The sequence below is a fragment of the Erythrolamprus reginae genome, chromosome 2, assembly GCF_031021105.1.
Source record: "Erythrolamprus reginae isolate rEryReg1 chromosome 2, rEryReg1.hap1, whole genome shotgun sequence".
Classification (NCBI taxonomy): Eukaryota; Metazoa; Chordata; class Lepidosauria; order Squamata; family Dipsadidae; genus Erythrolamprus; species Erythrolamprus reginae.
In genome coordinates this window covers 258,998,963-259,015,072 of record NC_091951.1, presented here as the reverse complement: position 1 = coordinate 259,015,072, position 16,110 = coordinate 258,998,963, and the positions used below count along the sequence as shown (strand labels likewise).

At 39.2% G+C, this 16,110-nt stretch overlaps 1 protein-coding gene across 11 annotated transcripts in view; it reads right to left on the bottom strand.

The window, feature by feature from the left end:
• Nucleotides 1–16,110, bottom strand: part of ELAVL2 (ELAV like RNA binding protein 2) — a 213,462-nt gene that overhangs the window by 132,863 nt on the left and 64,489 nt on the right. For 9 of the 11 annotated variants that reach the window (XM_070742491.1, XM_070742490.1, XM_070742489.1 and 6 more), the window contains one exon: nt 991–1,081. The exons of the other annotated variants lie outside the window; for them this stretch is intronic. In XM_070742491.1, coding sequence (XP_070598592.1) covers nt 991–1,062 — 72 coding nt within the window. In that variant the 5' untranslated portion in view covers nt 1,063–1,081. The remainder of the gene's footprint in view (nt 1–990; nt 1,082–16,110) is intronic. 11 annotated transcript variants of the gene reach the window in all.

Sequence of the window (16,110 nt, the reverse complement as noted above, 5' to 3'; positions counted from 1 at the left end):
AGATTATGAGCTATCAACCCGAGAATGACCAATTCCGGGATAATGAGCCATGCCTTCAATGTTTGTTTTAAGAGGTCCAAATATCTTCTAATGAACACTCTTTTCAGTTCCTCTAACATATGTTCACTTATGAACCTCTTTCCTCTTGATTTCAAAACAGAACTGATTTGTTCATGTACAAACTATCCAAGGATATTTTAAGCAGTTTGTTATTCAAATGTTCCTACTGTATCATGCAGAACATATGGGCCACAATATTGTAGACTGAAGCTTTCTAGAAAGTTATTTTAAGCATTATTAAACTGATCTTTTCTTAGAGGATAACTAACCATCTTCACATATCTGCATTTTTATTTTTGTGCTTAGATGGCAAGAATGAAATCCTAAAGCAACATTCAAATGAACAGCTGTAATGTAACAGCTATATAATCTGAAATTACAGCGTCTCAGTTACAGATCCATCTGCTACTCAAAAGAAAACCATACCAATTTTCTATCTTTTAAAGAAATATACCCTATACATAAAGAAAGTTTTCACCCGTTGGAAAACAGGTTTTTCAGCAGCTTTAAATTTTTGCTTTTATTTCCAGCCAAGAAAATTTATGACTCAAATGGAATTCTATAATTTCTTTAGTAACCAAAAAAATACACAATGTAAAGTTATTTCCAGCGTTATGGTTATTCAGCATTCAGACCATACCAAAGCAGCTTTAATACAAACTCTGTTCTTTTTATTAGAAAATTGTATTGGAGCCAAACTCAAGTTATTATGAAAAAAGATAGCATTATAAAATATTGTATCTATGTTTACAAGTTTCAAGTATACTATGAACCTTGCCCCAAGCCAGGATATAGTCTAATAGCTATGCCAGAACATATAAGAAAGCATACAAAATTAATTCAAATATAATTTAAAGTGTTTGGTATGGCCTCAGCACTAGTGCAACATGTTAATAATAGCCTACAGAATTTAAGAAAAATCCCACAGACCCCAGTCCAAGGCTCTGCTGCCCACGAACCACTTCTAAGCAGAGAAGCCACATCACACAGTCTGACTGCCATGTTAGTTTGGAGTTGCCGTCTGCAATATGGACACAAAAAGTACCATATGTTAGATTAGCAAGATAATGCAACAAATCAGTTCGTACAAATTTACATTAATTGTATTGATATTCCCAGCACGTCCATGCAGTGTGGCTTAATAGAATTTCAGGCAATTCCAATCTAATCTTTTCAAATTCATTCCACGTCTTTTTCTTTCAGGAATTAAGATATTTTTAGAAGCCAGGTTTAAAAGAGCAGAACAAACTAATTACTTTGCATCCATCTTTAAACCTATCTTCAATGCATATATACCGACATATGGCTACAAGAACTCTATCTCAGCTAAACAAAGATCTGGTGCTGAAAAACAAATTGGTTGGGTAAGGTAGAAATAATGGCAAAAATATACAGCCAGATTATTTAATTTTTTGTGCGTACCAGAGATTGCTTTTATGAAGTTTGTTAAATTACATTAGTTGCTGTCCAGCTCTGTAGACTAACCTGTTTGCGCAGTTATGCCATAAATATCACTGATTGTAAGAATTTAATCAATATTGCAACTGAAAGTTTAATTCAGTATTTATTTACAGAGAAAGTTTAACAACTCAATAGAATTGAGCCGCCCCAAGTCCTCGGAGAGGGGTAGCATAGAAGTCCAATCAATCAATCAATCAATCAATCAATCAATCAATCAATCAATCAAATAAATAAATAAATGAATAAATGAATGAAATAATTGAGTTGATAAACAAAGAAATGTCTTCAATAATATGCTTTCCCACCCAAATGATAAAACCAGACATCTGAATTTTTCAGAGCTAGAAAAGGACTAATGCATCAGCGTCCCACTTATAACATGTCATACATGATTTTAACATAACCTTGTACGATAAGAAACTGACACCGATAACTATATTAATTCCCTGAAGTTTCTGAGGAACCATTGTTCTAAACACCAGTCACCGGGCCACACCTTAAATTCACATGGCTCATTTGATGGTTTTATAGGAATAGGAATAGCACTTAGATTTACATACCACTTCATAATGCTTTTTACAGCCCTCTCTAAGCAGTTTAGAGTCAGCATATTACCCCCAACATATCTGGGTAATCATTTTACTGACCTTCGAAGGACGAAAGGCTGAGCCAACCTTAAGCCGATGAGATTTGAACTGCTGAACTGCAGCTAGCAGTCAGCTGAAGTAGCCTGCAATACTGCATTCTAACCATTGCGCCACCTCGGCTCTTCTAAATTTTATAGATTTATGTGGTTATTTATAATAAATAGGTTATTTTTTTAGTAAGAATTAAAATGACTAATTAAGATAGGTCTTCTTATAGATCCATCCAAAAATATCACTCACTTTCTTTGATCAAAACAAAATCTGCCAGATCCAAAACTTGAATAATGTGTATTTTATTACAAATTTATTTTAAGATTAAAGCATTACTTGCAACAGAACTATATATTGATTCATTCAAGCAGTTAGATATTAGCAAGAGAGGTTTTTTCCACTTCTAAATGCACGCACACTACTGTAAAACAGTGAATCTCTAAGGACAGATGTTCCACATGGAGTATGAATAAGATAAACTGAGAAAAATCCAGCATGAAATGGAATATATTCCAACCAAAACTGAATTTATTAGTTGATTGTATAATACCTTGACAACTCTAATAAAACAGGAGTATAGGATACATTTTGTGTTCTATCATTGGCAATATTATCTGGTCAATATATCTAACTTATCTGTATCATAAAGTCATCTCATTCCTCCAATGAAATAAAAGGTATTGCCAATTTTCTTTGCCAACGTGGGCTTCAGTGTTACAGCAAGGAAAATTTAGATTTAGCACATCATAGCAGTTCAAAGACATAAATGGGTAATCAGCTGCAGAGTATTTTATCTCATTAAGAATTTTGTTTTGTGGGTTTCAAATCAGTTTTTGACTCCTGGTGACAGCCTGGGCAAGTTTCTGCATATTTCCTGGCAAAGATTTTTAGGAAGTGATTTGCCACTGCTTCTTTCCCAGGCCTGAGAGCGAGTGACTGGCAAAAGGGCATCCAGCTGGCTTTGTGCCCATTACAGGATTAGAATTCACAATCTCCGAGTTTCTAGCATGGTGACCGAAACATTGCATCAAACCAGTGTTATTATATATGTGTTACCCAGGTAAAACTACTAGTAATTAACCAGGGGGGAGAGCAGATTAAAAATATTCACATGGTTCAATATGGAGGGGGGGAAAATAAAGCTTTTATAATTGGAAAAATATCATTTGGTAAGATTCTGCGTTAGACCAATTTGCAACACCTTTGGTTACTTCGGTGCCATATAATTCTTTCCTTTAAATGTAAATATAATAGACTTGAAAAGCAGCATGCTTCTTTAAGCATGCTCCCTTTTTTAAAGAAAGCCTAATCCTTGAAAAACTGCAGGGAGAGTTTTCTAGAACAGAAGGAAATGCAAAACATCAATAGGCCTAATCTTAGATTCTGTCAATATACATAAAAGCAACACTAGTTATAACTTAAGACTAAAGAAAATGCATCTAATCATTACACAAACACATAGACACACAGGCAACAAACTAAGAACTAAAGAGTTTAAATATGACTGTAGTTACTGAACTGGAATATATAGTTGAGAGAAAATTGGAGATACATCAAACATCTATAAAAGAAAGGATAAAAATGCCAACACCAAATAAAGATTTATTCTTGAAATCAACATGACAGTTACTTCTTACTTCAACATGATAGTTATTTCCTGGAAACCTGGATCACAAACTGTTTAATCTCCCTTTGAAATCTGATAAACATTTAGGAAACCCAGATAGATTAGATCTGTAGTAGGAATATAATAATATGTTAGGCAAGGTCAAAAATTCTAAAAAAAAATTCTAGTTTTATCAGATTTGGTAGGATTTCCAAGAGAGAGAAGAAAAGCTGGCACTCTCCTTTGAGTGATATATCTTAACATTTGAAAACACCAATAGATTTATCATCCTATTTATAAAGCTTTAGAGCTAACTTGGGGAAGGATGGGTTTTATCCAAACAGAAATTTAACTGGATAGGAAATTAATACAATAGCCAATAGTATACCACTCTCATAAATAAAAACCAAATTAAATATTTTGCAACTAGCATATAAACTAAGGTTTTGGATTAGGAACAGGAAGATTCAGGATTCACTGTTCGTCCAAACTAAAGAAGGTCTATGTAGGACATCTTGAACTCCTGGATATCAACCCAATAAATAAATAAACTAGACAACAATCTAAATTTTATGCAGTTTCTGACCATTTTATATATCTGTGTATTTGCTTGAGGCACCTAAATAAAATGAAATTCAAACTTAAAGGACCATTAATCTTCAAGTCAGCATTAAAAGACTCACCAGTCAAAGTTAATTTATGATTGGTAAGTCTTCAACTTATAATTTACATTTCACTAATCTGCATTGTTGAAGCTCAGGGGTAAAGCTCCTATTTCCAGCAGAAAAACTGAATCCTTAATATGTACAAAGTGATCAAAAACAGGTTAGAAATAAATGCTGTTATCTAATATTTATAACACTAAGCAAGTTGCATCAAACGTGTCAGCCTTACAATAGCTATCAATACTGGCAAACTTATAATAGCTACCAAGAACATGTATGTAGGACTATAAGTTTATGGGGAAGGTTGTTGAGAAGGTGGTGGCACTCCAGCTCCAACGGTCCTTGGAAGAAGCCAATTATCTAGGTCCCCAGCAGTCGGGTTTCAGGCCTGGTTACAGCACGGAAACTGCTTTGGTCGCGTTGATGGATGATCTCTGGCGGGCAGGGGACAGGGGTTTATCCTCTGTCCTGGTGCTCCTTGACCTCTCAGCGGCTTTCGATACCATCGACCATGGTATCCTTCTGCACCGGCTGGAGGGGTTGGGGGTGGGAGACACTGTTCTCCAGTGGTTCTCCTCCTACCTCTCTGGACGGTCGCAGTCGGTGTTAGTGGGGGGTCAGAGGTCGGCTTCGAGGTCTCTCCCTTGTGGGGTGCCTCAGGGGTCGGTCCTCTCCCCCCTGCTATTTATATCTACATGAAACCACTGGATGAGATCATCCAAGGACATGGGGTGAGGCATCATCAATACGCTGATGATACCCAGCTTTACATCTCCACCCCATGTCCAGTCAATGAAGCAGTGGAAGTGATGTGCCGGTGCCTGGAGGCTGTTGGGGCCTGGATGGGTGTCAACAGACTCAAACTCAACCCGGATAAGACAGAGTGGCTGTGGGTTTTGCCTCCCAAGGACAATCCCATCAGTCCGTCCATCACCCTGGGGGGGGGGGGAGTCCGCAACTTGGGCGTCCTCCTCGATCCACAGCTCACATTAGAGAACCATCTTTCAGCCGTGGCGAGGGGGGCGTTTGCCCAGGTTCGCCTGGTGCACCAGTTGCGGCCCTATCTGGACCGGGACTCATTGCTCACAGTTACTCATGCCCTCATCACCTCGAGGTTCGACTACTGTAATGCTCTCTACATGGGGCTACCTTTGAAAAGTGTTCGGAAACTTCAGATCGTGCAGAATGCAGCTGCAAGAGCAGTCATGGGCTTACCTAGGTATGCCCATGTTTCACCATCACTCCGCAGTCTGCATTGGCTGCCGATCAATTTCCGGTCACAATTCAAAGTGTTGGTTATGACCTTTAAAGCCCTTCATGGCACTGGACCAGAATATCTCCGAGACCGCCTCCTGCCGCACGAATCCCAGCGACCGATTAGGTTCCACAGAGTGGGCCTTCTCCGGGTCCCATCAACTAAACAATGTCGGTTGGCGGGCCCCAGGGGAAGAGCCTTCTCTGTGGCGGCACCGACTCTCTGGAACCAACTCCCCCCAGAGATTAGAACTGCCCCTACTCTTCCTGCCTTCCGTAAACTCCTTAAAACCCACCTTTGCCGTCAGGCATGGGGGAATTGCAACACCTCCCCCGGGCATGTTCATTTTATACATGGTATGCTTGTGTGTGTGTCTGTTAGTATATGGGGTTCTTTTAAATCTTTAAATATTTTAAAGTTATTTGGATTATTTATGATTTGTTCTATCTTGTTGTGAGCCGCCCCGAGTCTTCAGAGAGGGGCGGCATACAAATCTAAATAATAAATAAATAAATAAATAAATAAGAATGATGGAGTCTATCACTATCATCATAATCACCATAAATAAGAAAACAATGGCTAGTTTTATATATAGGTGTGCATGATTAGACCAAAAATTTCAGCACAATATTCTATCATAGATATTACATCCAGTTCTGAGAAATTCACAACCCGTGAATATGCTGAAAAACAGCAGTCTTTACCATTATGTTGAATTAGATATCTCCATATTTTTATATTTTTATAAAGAACATATTCATCCTCTACATAATAATTTTATCCACCTTTTTCTCAGGTGTCATTTTACTTTCTATTTGCCATTTCTTTCTCTAACTTAGAATCTCAAACACTGTAATCCTTTTTAGCATGCAAAAGTGACTTAAGCGCCTTAATAAATCTGATTCTCCATTTCAATATATTTTCCAGCTCTATACCATCCTTTGAGTTATGATAGGAACATACTGCATTGCAAAGGTGGGTGTTACATGCATTTTAATGTAGATAACAGTTCCATTTGCAATAAATGACTTTTTATTTTTAATGATTCCCCATATGGAACTAAAATGTCTTCAGTCACTAAGCACCGAGTAGCTGTTTCAGAGAGATATGCTACAAAACATTTCAAGTCAGTCATCAACATTGTTTTTCGCATCAATAAACATCTATTTATATATGTCCTTGGAAAACTTTCAAAATCTTTGTTTTGTTTGTTCCCTCCTCATTCCTCCCTTCTATATACAGTATTTGATAACATTAGCAAATTTGAACCCCTTATTGCTCAATCTAACATAAGTAATTTTATCAGTAAGTTACAAGCAGCAAACCCAGTAATACATTGCCATTTACAATCTTCTATAAAACTGTATAGTGATTCTACCTTTACTTTCTGTTAAACAATTAGAATACAATCACCTGTTGCCCTTGGCTACCAGCATTTTTCAACAATTCTTGAAAAGCAATAATCAAGCCTTTTTGAAAAATCCAGATAAATAGTGGCTATAGGACATTATTTTTATTCACTGCATGCTGCCATATTCAAAGAATATTTTTTAAAAAATTACTTGAGCAAATTTTACATTTGCAGAACATGCTTCTTAAAGCATTCGTCAACAAGACATTTTATATACAGTATGTGCTATAATTGGAAAAGCTAGCATTTTATAATACCAGCATATCTCCATTTTAAAATCAGCATTTATATAGGGAAATCCTAATTTCTCTAATAAAAAACTTTCATTATGTTGGGAAGAAAGTTTTCTCATTTTTTAATTAAGAAATTTCAGAAGGGTACCATTTAGATCTGGTAAATTGTGAACAATTTGTTAGCAAGATCCAGAAAGAGGATCTCTTTTCATTATTACCACTTCAGTTTAGTCCAATTTTATTCAGTATTTCCCTCAGGCTGTCTTCTTACTATTCTTTCCCACCCTGTAAGATCCGAAGTGAAAACGGAAACAGAACTTTCTCTGAAGACTTCTTTAAAATCCAAGAGATCAACATTATTGCTGTGCACTGAATATTTTTTAAGGTTCCGGACCATAGGTGAGTTCTGGAGAACTGGTAGCAGAAATTGTGATAGTTCGGAGAATTGGTTGCGGACATTTTGAGTAGTTCGGAGAACCGGTAAATACAACCTTTGACTGCCCTTGCCCTCATATATTCTATGCCTCCCGAGTCCCAGCTGATTGGGAGGAAATGGGGATTTTGCAATAACCTTCCCTTTGGAGTAGGATGAGAATGGCGATTTTATAGTATCCTTTCCCTGGTGTGGCCCATCAAGCCACACCACGCCCACATAACCTGCAGTTTAAAAAAATTGAAACCCACTACTGTTCTCACCACTGATGTTAATATTATTAGCAACCGCTTTCCCTGCACTAGATTTTTAAAAAAATTAAAATTCTCTGTGTTAAGGTCTATATTGTTTTTTGCTCTCTTTGAGGAACATTTTATTTTTCTTCTAACAAAATCCTTTGTACCACACAACTCTCATACTGATGATTCCTGGGTTTCCTGGGTTGTATTTATTGTATACATTTCTAATTGACCATGCATTGTTGGCCATTTCTCCCTACTTTTCAACTAATCTCTCATTTGTGGCATTTCTTTTTGAGTTAAATGTGACATTCTTGATCATTCTACCTGTTTAAATTTATCAGTACCAAAGTTATGTAACCAATCACTACAGGAGCAAACATCTTACACAATGTGTTTTAAAAGCATGGAAAAGCAAGCTGAGATTTAAGTCTGTTAAATTTTGGACTTATTACTGCTGATAACACACAATACAATTTTCTGTATTTTGAAACATTAAATGTAAAAACTGAAATGTACACTCTAAGATATGTTTTATGATAGAAACATTATTTAGAGAAAAAAACCTGAAAAAATCCTACCCATATACCCAATACTGTCCAATTCAACCCCTAGCCTGCTTGAAGTAAGGAGTCAGCAACTAAGAGATTGCCCATTACTGATTTAGGGGACTTAGCAATGCAATCCCTTTAATTGTGACATGTTTACATATTGGTAATTCAACTGGTAATACATAAGAACATAAGAAGAGCCATGCTGAATCAGGCCAAAGCCCATCGGGTCCAGCATTCTGTGTCACACAGTGGCCCCACCAATTGTACATGGGGATCTTGAGCAGAAAGAGAAGTCAAAACCCTCCCTTTCCCTTGACCTCCAAACAAATGGTACTCAAGGGAATCCTGCCTGCCTCAACCAACATAGAGGCGGCACAAGGACATCCGTTTCTATAACCACCGATACACTTGGCACCCATGAATTTGTCTAATCCTGCCTTGAAGCTATCAAGGCTGATAGCTGTCACGACCTCTTCTGGAAGTGAATTCCATAAACCAATGCCCCTCTGGGTGAAGAAATATTTCCCTTGATTTGTCCTTGCTTTCTTACCTATGAGCTTTAGGGAGTGCCCCCTCGTCCTAGTATTGTGTGATAGATAAAATAATTTTTCTCTATCCACCTTTTCTATCCCATGCATGATTTTATACACTTCGATCAAGTCACCCCTTAAACGCCGTCTTTCAAGACTGAAGAGACCAAGGCGTTGCAACCTGGTTTCATAAGAAAGGTGCTCCATTTCCTTGACCATACTTGTTGCCCTTTTTTACCATTTTACCATTACATGGTAATGGTAATTTAAGAAAAGAAATTAATTCATTTTCTCCTCGTGATTTCTTCCTTGATTTTATTCACAATCTTAAATTCACCCTGAACATTCCTCACATCCACAGCAGTAATCTCCCATGAGCCTAATATGTTATTTTTAAAAGAGTTATCAAATTTATCATTTGGCATTTTTGTCTACCTATCGAGTCCTTACCAAGGACCTGGGATAGGCAAATCTGGATGTTTGACGATTTAACAGATATCGTCACAGGAGGGAATCTATTTCAAGTAAAGCTGTCTTCTGTAATTGACTGATAGCAAAATTGTCAATGCCTATGGTGTTCAAGTGATGCTCCAGTTGTTTTGGGATTAGATCCAAGGCACCTATTACTATTTGTACTACCCTTGCTTGCCTTTGCCATAGTTGTTCTATTTCTATTTGTAGGTCTTTGTATTTTGTTATCTTCTCCAGTTCTTTCTCTTCTATTCTGCTGTCTCCAGGCAATGCCATATCCACCATCCACACTTTTTTTGTCTTTCTTATTGACAACAGTCCGGAGTGTTATGCGACAGATGGTTGTTGTTATTATTATTGCAGTTCTTAATGTATATGATGGCAAATGCTTGTTCATGCTCTCTTACAAAAGCAATATAAAGATATTATAACCCCATTCTATCTTCTTATTCCACTGTATTATAAATTTATATGCCCGTTCTCAAATTAATACAGATTCCTATTCCACTGTCAATATATAAATAATCCCAAAATAGAATAAAAGTTATTTTAAAAAGATAAGTACAATATGACATTTTTTAAAAAATAAAACAATTAATATACCATATGCTTAGAATAATAAACCATGTTAAAGTTCTACAACACAGGACATCGGGAGGAAATTGAACAGAAGGCACAACAGCACAGACTTAACCACAGTTATGGGTGAACAGATACGCCATAAGCTGGCACCAAACATTCACAAGGCTTGATGCCAACTGAAACTAAACAAAGAAAAAAATTGTTTCACTTGGTGTTTCGACAAAGAATACCTTCTGGCTACCATATAGCCAAAGCCTGGAAAACTTAGTATGCTCACGAAAGAATGTCTCCACTAGAATGTACTTGAAAATCAGGCACACGGAGAAAATATATATAATCGCAATCTGAAGTTGCATTATTTTAATATATCATTAAAAGTAGTTGCAGGCATTTTCTTCTTTTAGGCCATTACTCTAAATCTGTGATCTTGGAGCACTTCAAATGTAATCTGTTTTGGATTGGGGATTTCTAATACCTACCCAAATACTTTTTTAAAAAAATTCAAAAATTTTCCCTACATGCCTGTGGGCATGGCTTGGTGAGTGTGGCTTGGTGGGAGTATTTTTAAACTATTGGTTCTACTGGTAGTAAAAAAGTTTTTAAAAGTTCCGACAATCAGCTGTGACAATCAGCTGTACCAGCAATCATCGGAACTTTAAAAAAAAACTTTTTAAATCATTTTTTACTATCTATTTTTCAGAACCGACAGAAAAAATGCTTTAGTTTTTTTAAAAAAGGTTCTGATTGTAACAGCTGATCGTCGGAACATTTATTTTTTATAGCATTTTTGTACTACAGCCAGTTCACCCATTTGATTCATGCAAACCGATAGCATTTTACCCCTGAATTTATTCCTTTCAAAAGTGATTTGCCATGTGCATTATCCACCTTTAATCATCAACCTTGTTTTATACCTTACCTTCTTGGACAATCAAACAGATTTCCTTGAATCCCTTTCAACACAAACATGTTTACTGGTTTCTATCAGTATCTGAAGGATTCATTTTAAAAGAGTCTCTTGTTTTGATGCGAAAGGCCAACAGTGTTGGTCAACTGTAAATTAAATAGACACTAGGAGTACAGGCAGTCCTCAACTTACGACTACAATTGAGCCGAAAAAAATTTGTTCCAAAGTAAGACGCTTGTTAAGTGAATCTTGCCCCATTTTACCACCTTCCCTGTCACAATGGTTAAGTAAATCACTGCAGTGAAGTTAGTCTCAAAGGTTGTCAAAGGAATCTGGCTTCCCCACTAACTTCACTTGTCAGGAGGTCGCAAAAGGTGATCACATGACCCACTGCAACAATCATGAATATGTGTCAATTTACCATGCATTTAAATTTTAAGAATGTGACCATGGGGAAGCTGTAATGGTCGCAAGTTTTCATAACAGTTTTATATTGCACTTGTAATTTTGAACGATTGCTAAACAAACTGTCAAGGACTACCTGTTTCAGATTCCTATGCCCAGAGACCTACAAATCTAATTCCTATAAACTCTCTTCCTTATACCAAGATGTTGAGAGTCTGGAAAGCGTGAAGAGCAACAAAGATGATTAGGGGACTAGAGCCTGAAACACATAAAGAACTGTTTGCTGGAATTGGGTATGTCTAGTTTGATGAAAAGGACACGGGTGACATAATAGCAGTGTTCCTATAACCCGGGGTTCCCACAAAGAAGAGAGAGTCAAGCTATTCTCCAAAGCACCTGAGGACAGGACAAGAACCAATGGATGGAAACTAATCAAGGAGAGAAGGGGCATTGATCTTACCTGATACACCTCTTTTGATAGAGTGGAGCCAGTATTCAGGATGGGATGTCCTCGTTCACTCAGCAATGAGGACCAAACTTGTCTTTTTTTTTTGCCTGGATCCACCATGCTAAGACCCTACATTGACAAATCCGAAGACTGGTCTTGACGTGGCAAAATACAAGCAATGTCCCAGAAACATAGGCTTCCAACAAGGCAAGCGCCTCTGACCATTCAAGTTCGCCATCCAGATTAAAGTTTGGAAAAGAAGTCAGCCCAGTAAGACTGTCCATGGGCGGGACTGAATGCTGGCTCCACCCTATGCAAAGAGGTGTATCAAGTAAGACCAACACCCCTTCTCCATCATGCGTGGAGTCAGCATTCATGATGGGACATACCAAAGTCAAAAGTTCCTCTCTGGGTGGGAACAGTCTGAGTCTGATTAGGGGATGTCTTCAATCACCCTCTGCAACACACGCCGTCTAAAGGCTGCATCCGCTGTTGCATATTTATCAATCTTCTAATGCCATATAAATTAAGAGGGTGAAGCCCAGGTAGCCACACAACACACTTCCTCCAATGATGTCTGAATAGCCCATGCTGAGATGGTGTCGGCACTCCGCATCGAGTGTACAGTGATCCCTGCCAGTCGAGGGAGGGAAGACCTTGTATGTTTTGGTGATGGTGAAATGGATCCAACAGCCTATAGTCGCCAAAGACACCTGGAGGCCCAAAAACCGTGAGTACAACGCTACCAGGTGAATCTCTGTCTTATGGAAAGAGCAAGTTCTGTCTATGTATATCCAGAGAGCTCTGCAAACATCCAATGAGTGCCAAAGTCTTTTGGACGGGTGTTTCATGTTCATGCACAATGAGGGCAGGATGAGCTTCTGTGCCTGATGAAAGGAATAATTTACCTTTTGAAGAAAAGGCTCCAATCTGAGAACTACCCAGTAGAGGTGGAACATGCAGAGTTTGCTCCTAACAGACAGTTCTGCGGACAGTTCTGAAATTCTGTGCACGGATATAATTGCAATCAAAAAAGAAACCTTGTAAGAAAGATGATGGAGTGAGGCTTCCTGCAGTGACTCATATGTAGGGACCATGAGGGATTGCAGTACTCTTGGAAGGTCCCAGGTCGGATATCAGTGAATCATCGGAGGGTGCAAGATGGAAGCCCCCTGTATAAATCAATGCACCATGGGATACTGGGCGAGAGAGTCGAATTGGTCGCACAACACTCAGGAGAGAGCCACTAGATGTCTGTGAAACATGTTGGGAGAGAGGCCCTTGCCCAATCCTCGCTGCAGAAATTTCAGAACCTTTGGTAATGGAACTCTCAAGAGCAAGAAGCCCTCAGAAGCGCACCAGGAACAAAAAGCCCACCATGTCATGGAGTAAATCCTCTCATGGATGGCCATCAGGAAGACTGAATAGTTACTATCCTCTGGATCATAATCTTGATGCCCGAGATGTGATGGATATACATGAGATCATTATCCCCAGGAGAGTGGAGAGAAGTGCCAGAAAAATCCTGTGTTCTTGTTCAATTTGGTACACATCCTCGAATACTATCCTGCCTCTCCTGGGAAGGGTCTAGGACTTTTCACTTCCTCCACTTGGCCATGCCTGGTTGGTCCCGAGTATTCCGCCCTCAGACATTGGGTGCTGTCTTTTCTCCTTGGCTGAATCAGTCCCAGCTCTTAATCCCAGCCATTCCTGTCCCAGCCCCTTTGCCAAACGGTTCCAAAAGCCCATTCACCTAAGGCTTTGGGGAGCACAGGATACTTTGCCGCAAGCCAATCAGAGGCATGCCCTCCCCCCCCGGCTGGTTTTCTCTCTTTTAAAGTGACGCCCAACCATGTATCCAGCGCAGGATCTCTCTGTTTCTTTCTGCCAATCCCCCCCACCCCCCACTATGTCATTTTGGCTCTCCTCCAGAAGAAGCCTTGGAAAGGGGAAAGGGGAAGAGGAGGAGGAGGAGGCGTGCATTTGAGCTTCTCAGAACTGGGGGAAACCCTCACAGCTTGAGAAGCATGCTGCAAGAGCAACAAATGCATGATCCGTGAGATCAGAGATCCAGCGGTACTGGACTCCCTCAGGCCTGACTGCTGTGGGTGTGGGCAAAAGGATGGCAAGAGGATGGCTAGCCCTTGTGACCAGTGCAACCGAGTTCAAGGACTCATATGGCTATCAAGCACGGCTGATATTCAAGATCATTTCACTGTCCAAAATATAATTAGCACACCTGGCTTTAAAGAACACCATTCAGCTGCCAGGCGGTCAATTGGCACCATCTGGGGTCTGGGTACACCAGCGACCCCTGGCTAAGCAATGTCTTGGATGGAGGTAATCTCCATGAGGGAGCCACCGAAAGCACACACGTCTGCAAACCCGGCCTGTCTTATCCAGAACGGAATCAGAAGGATGACCTGCGCACGCTCCTCCAATATCTTCTGGATGAGCTGTGGCAAAATAGGCAATGGGGAAAGCATGTGTGCCACTTGCCAGTTGACATGAGCCTTGGTAGTAACGTTGTACATTATACCAGTACATGGGTATTGGCCACTTGGCACTGGAAATGCCTGAGAACTAATGATATACTCAAAGCTCCTGACTTTGATCAAGCACTTGGCCTCCTCCTCCACCTCCGACTAACAGCCCTAAGCGATCTGGCCCAGAGAATGGGCCTCCCAACCAGAGAGACTGATATCTGTGGTGATGATGGACCAGTGAGGTCCCCTGAAGAGGGAGCCCTTGGTAAGAGATTATGTTCCCCATCGGGTTAATGTGACGTACCTCCTTTGAGACTAGGACCTTGTGAAGCGACCCACCTTCTGGAATGGCAAAAGGAACTACTGAAGCTCCCTATATGTAGTTGCTCAGATGTCTTTGATACTTTCAAGTGCTAGGAGCCAGCAATCAGGATGGGAATACAATGTTGCCACATTCATCCTGCTGAAGACTGAGTCAAAGCTGGGTCTTAGCAGGGAGGATCCTGACCAAAAAAACCCCCAGACTCAGTCCTTATTGCTCAGTGGACAAGAACAACACATTCTGAATGCTGGCTCCACCCATGATTGGAGGGGCAACCTATAATTAAGAAAAGAATTCCTGACATTGGAACAACTTGCCTCCAAAAGTTGTGAATGCTCCAACACTGGAAGTTTTTAAGAAGAGATTGGACAACCATTTGTCTGAAATGGCATAGGGCTTTCTGCTTGAGCAGGAAGTTGGACTAAAAGATCTCTCCAAGGTTCCTTCCAACTCAACTCAATTCTTCCCTTCCCTTCCCATCCCATTCTATTCTCTGAAGCACTAGGCTTCTTATTTTCATCTGTGCAAACAACCAAGCTGCATTTCAAATATATTGTTATTGACACTGAATAGTTGAATGACTGGTTAATTCTACTTCCAAATTTCCAAAGGCTGACATCGAGAATGAGCGATAGTTGATTTCTTTCTATACTAAGACATTCCAAATACATGCTATAAATTTGGAAAAAGATCTGGGTCGGCAATGTGCAGAAATACAGCTAGCCAATGCTTATGAATCCCTATTAAAGTTGCTATTGATTTTGCAACTGTATAAAGGAATGCACATCCACTTTATTTCAACAGGGTTTTTTTGTGTGCACTATATATATGTACCTTGCTAAAAGAAAAGTATCACTTAGCACAACTTACATTTAAAATATAAGAAAAACAAGAAAAGGGCAAGACCTCAATCCAATTTACTGTATTTTTTAGAGTATAAGATGCACATTTCTCCCCCCCAAAAGAGGCTGGAAATTTGGCTGTGTCTTATACTCTGAATTTGGTTTTTTGGAAGTTTTTTTTCCAGCCCCAAAGTTTTTGTAGGCTTGTTTCCATTGCTACTTCCTCCAAATATGTTTTTTTTTTCCAGCCCCAACCAGGGGATTAAAATAATGTGCTGAAGTTGACCAGACTAAGAACGCTAGCCAGATAAATACCTGGTAGGTAGATTTTCCCCCTATTTTACACCCACAAAACTAAGGTACATGCTATACTTCTATGTACGCTGAGATCATATGCACCAAGATAAATTCCTTGTGTGTCCAATCACACTTGGCCAATAAAATTCTATTCTATTCTATACTATTCGACTCCGGTCTTATATTCTCAAAAATACTGTATTGTACAACTTAGATAAAAATATACATGTCTGTGCAGGTAGTCCTCGACCTACAATCACAATTA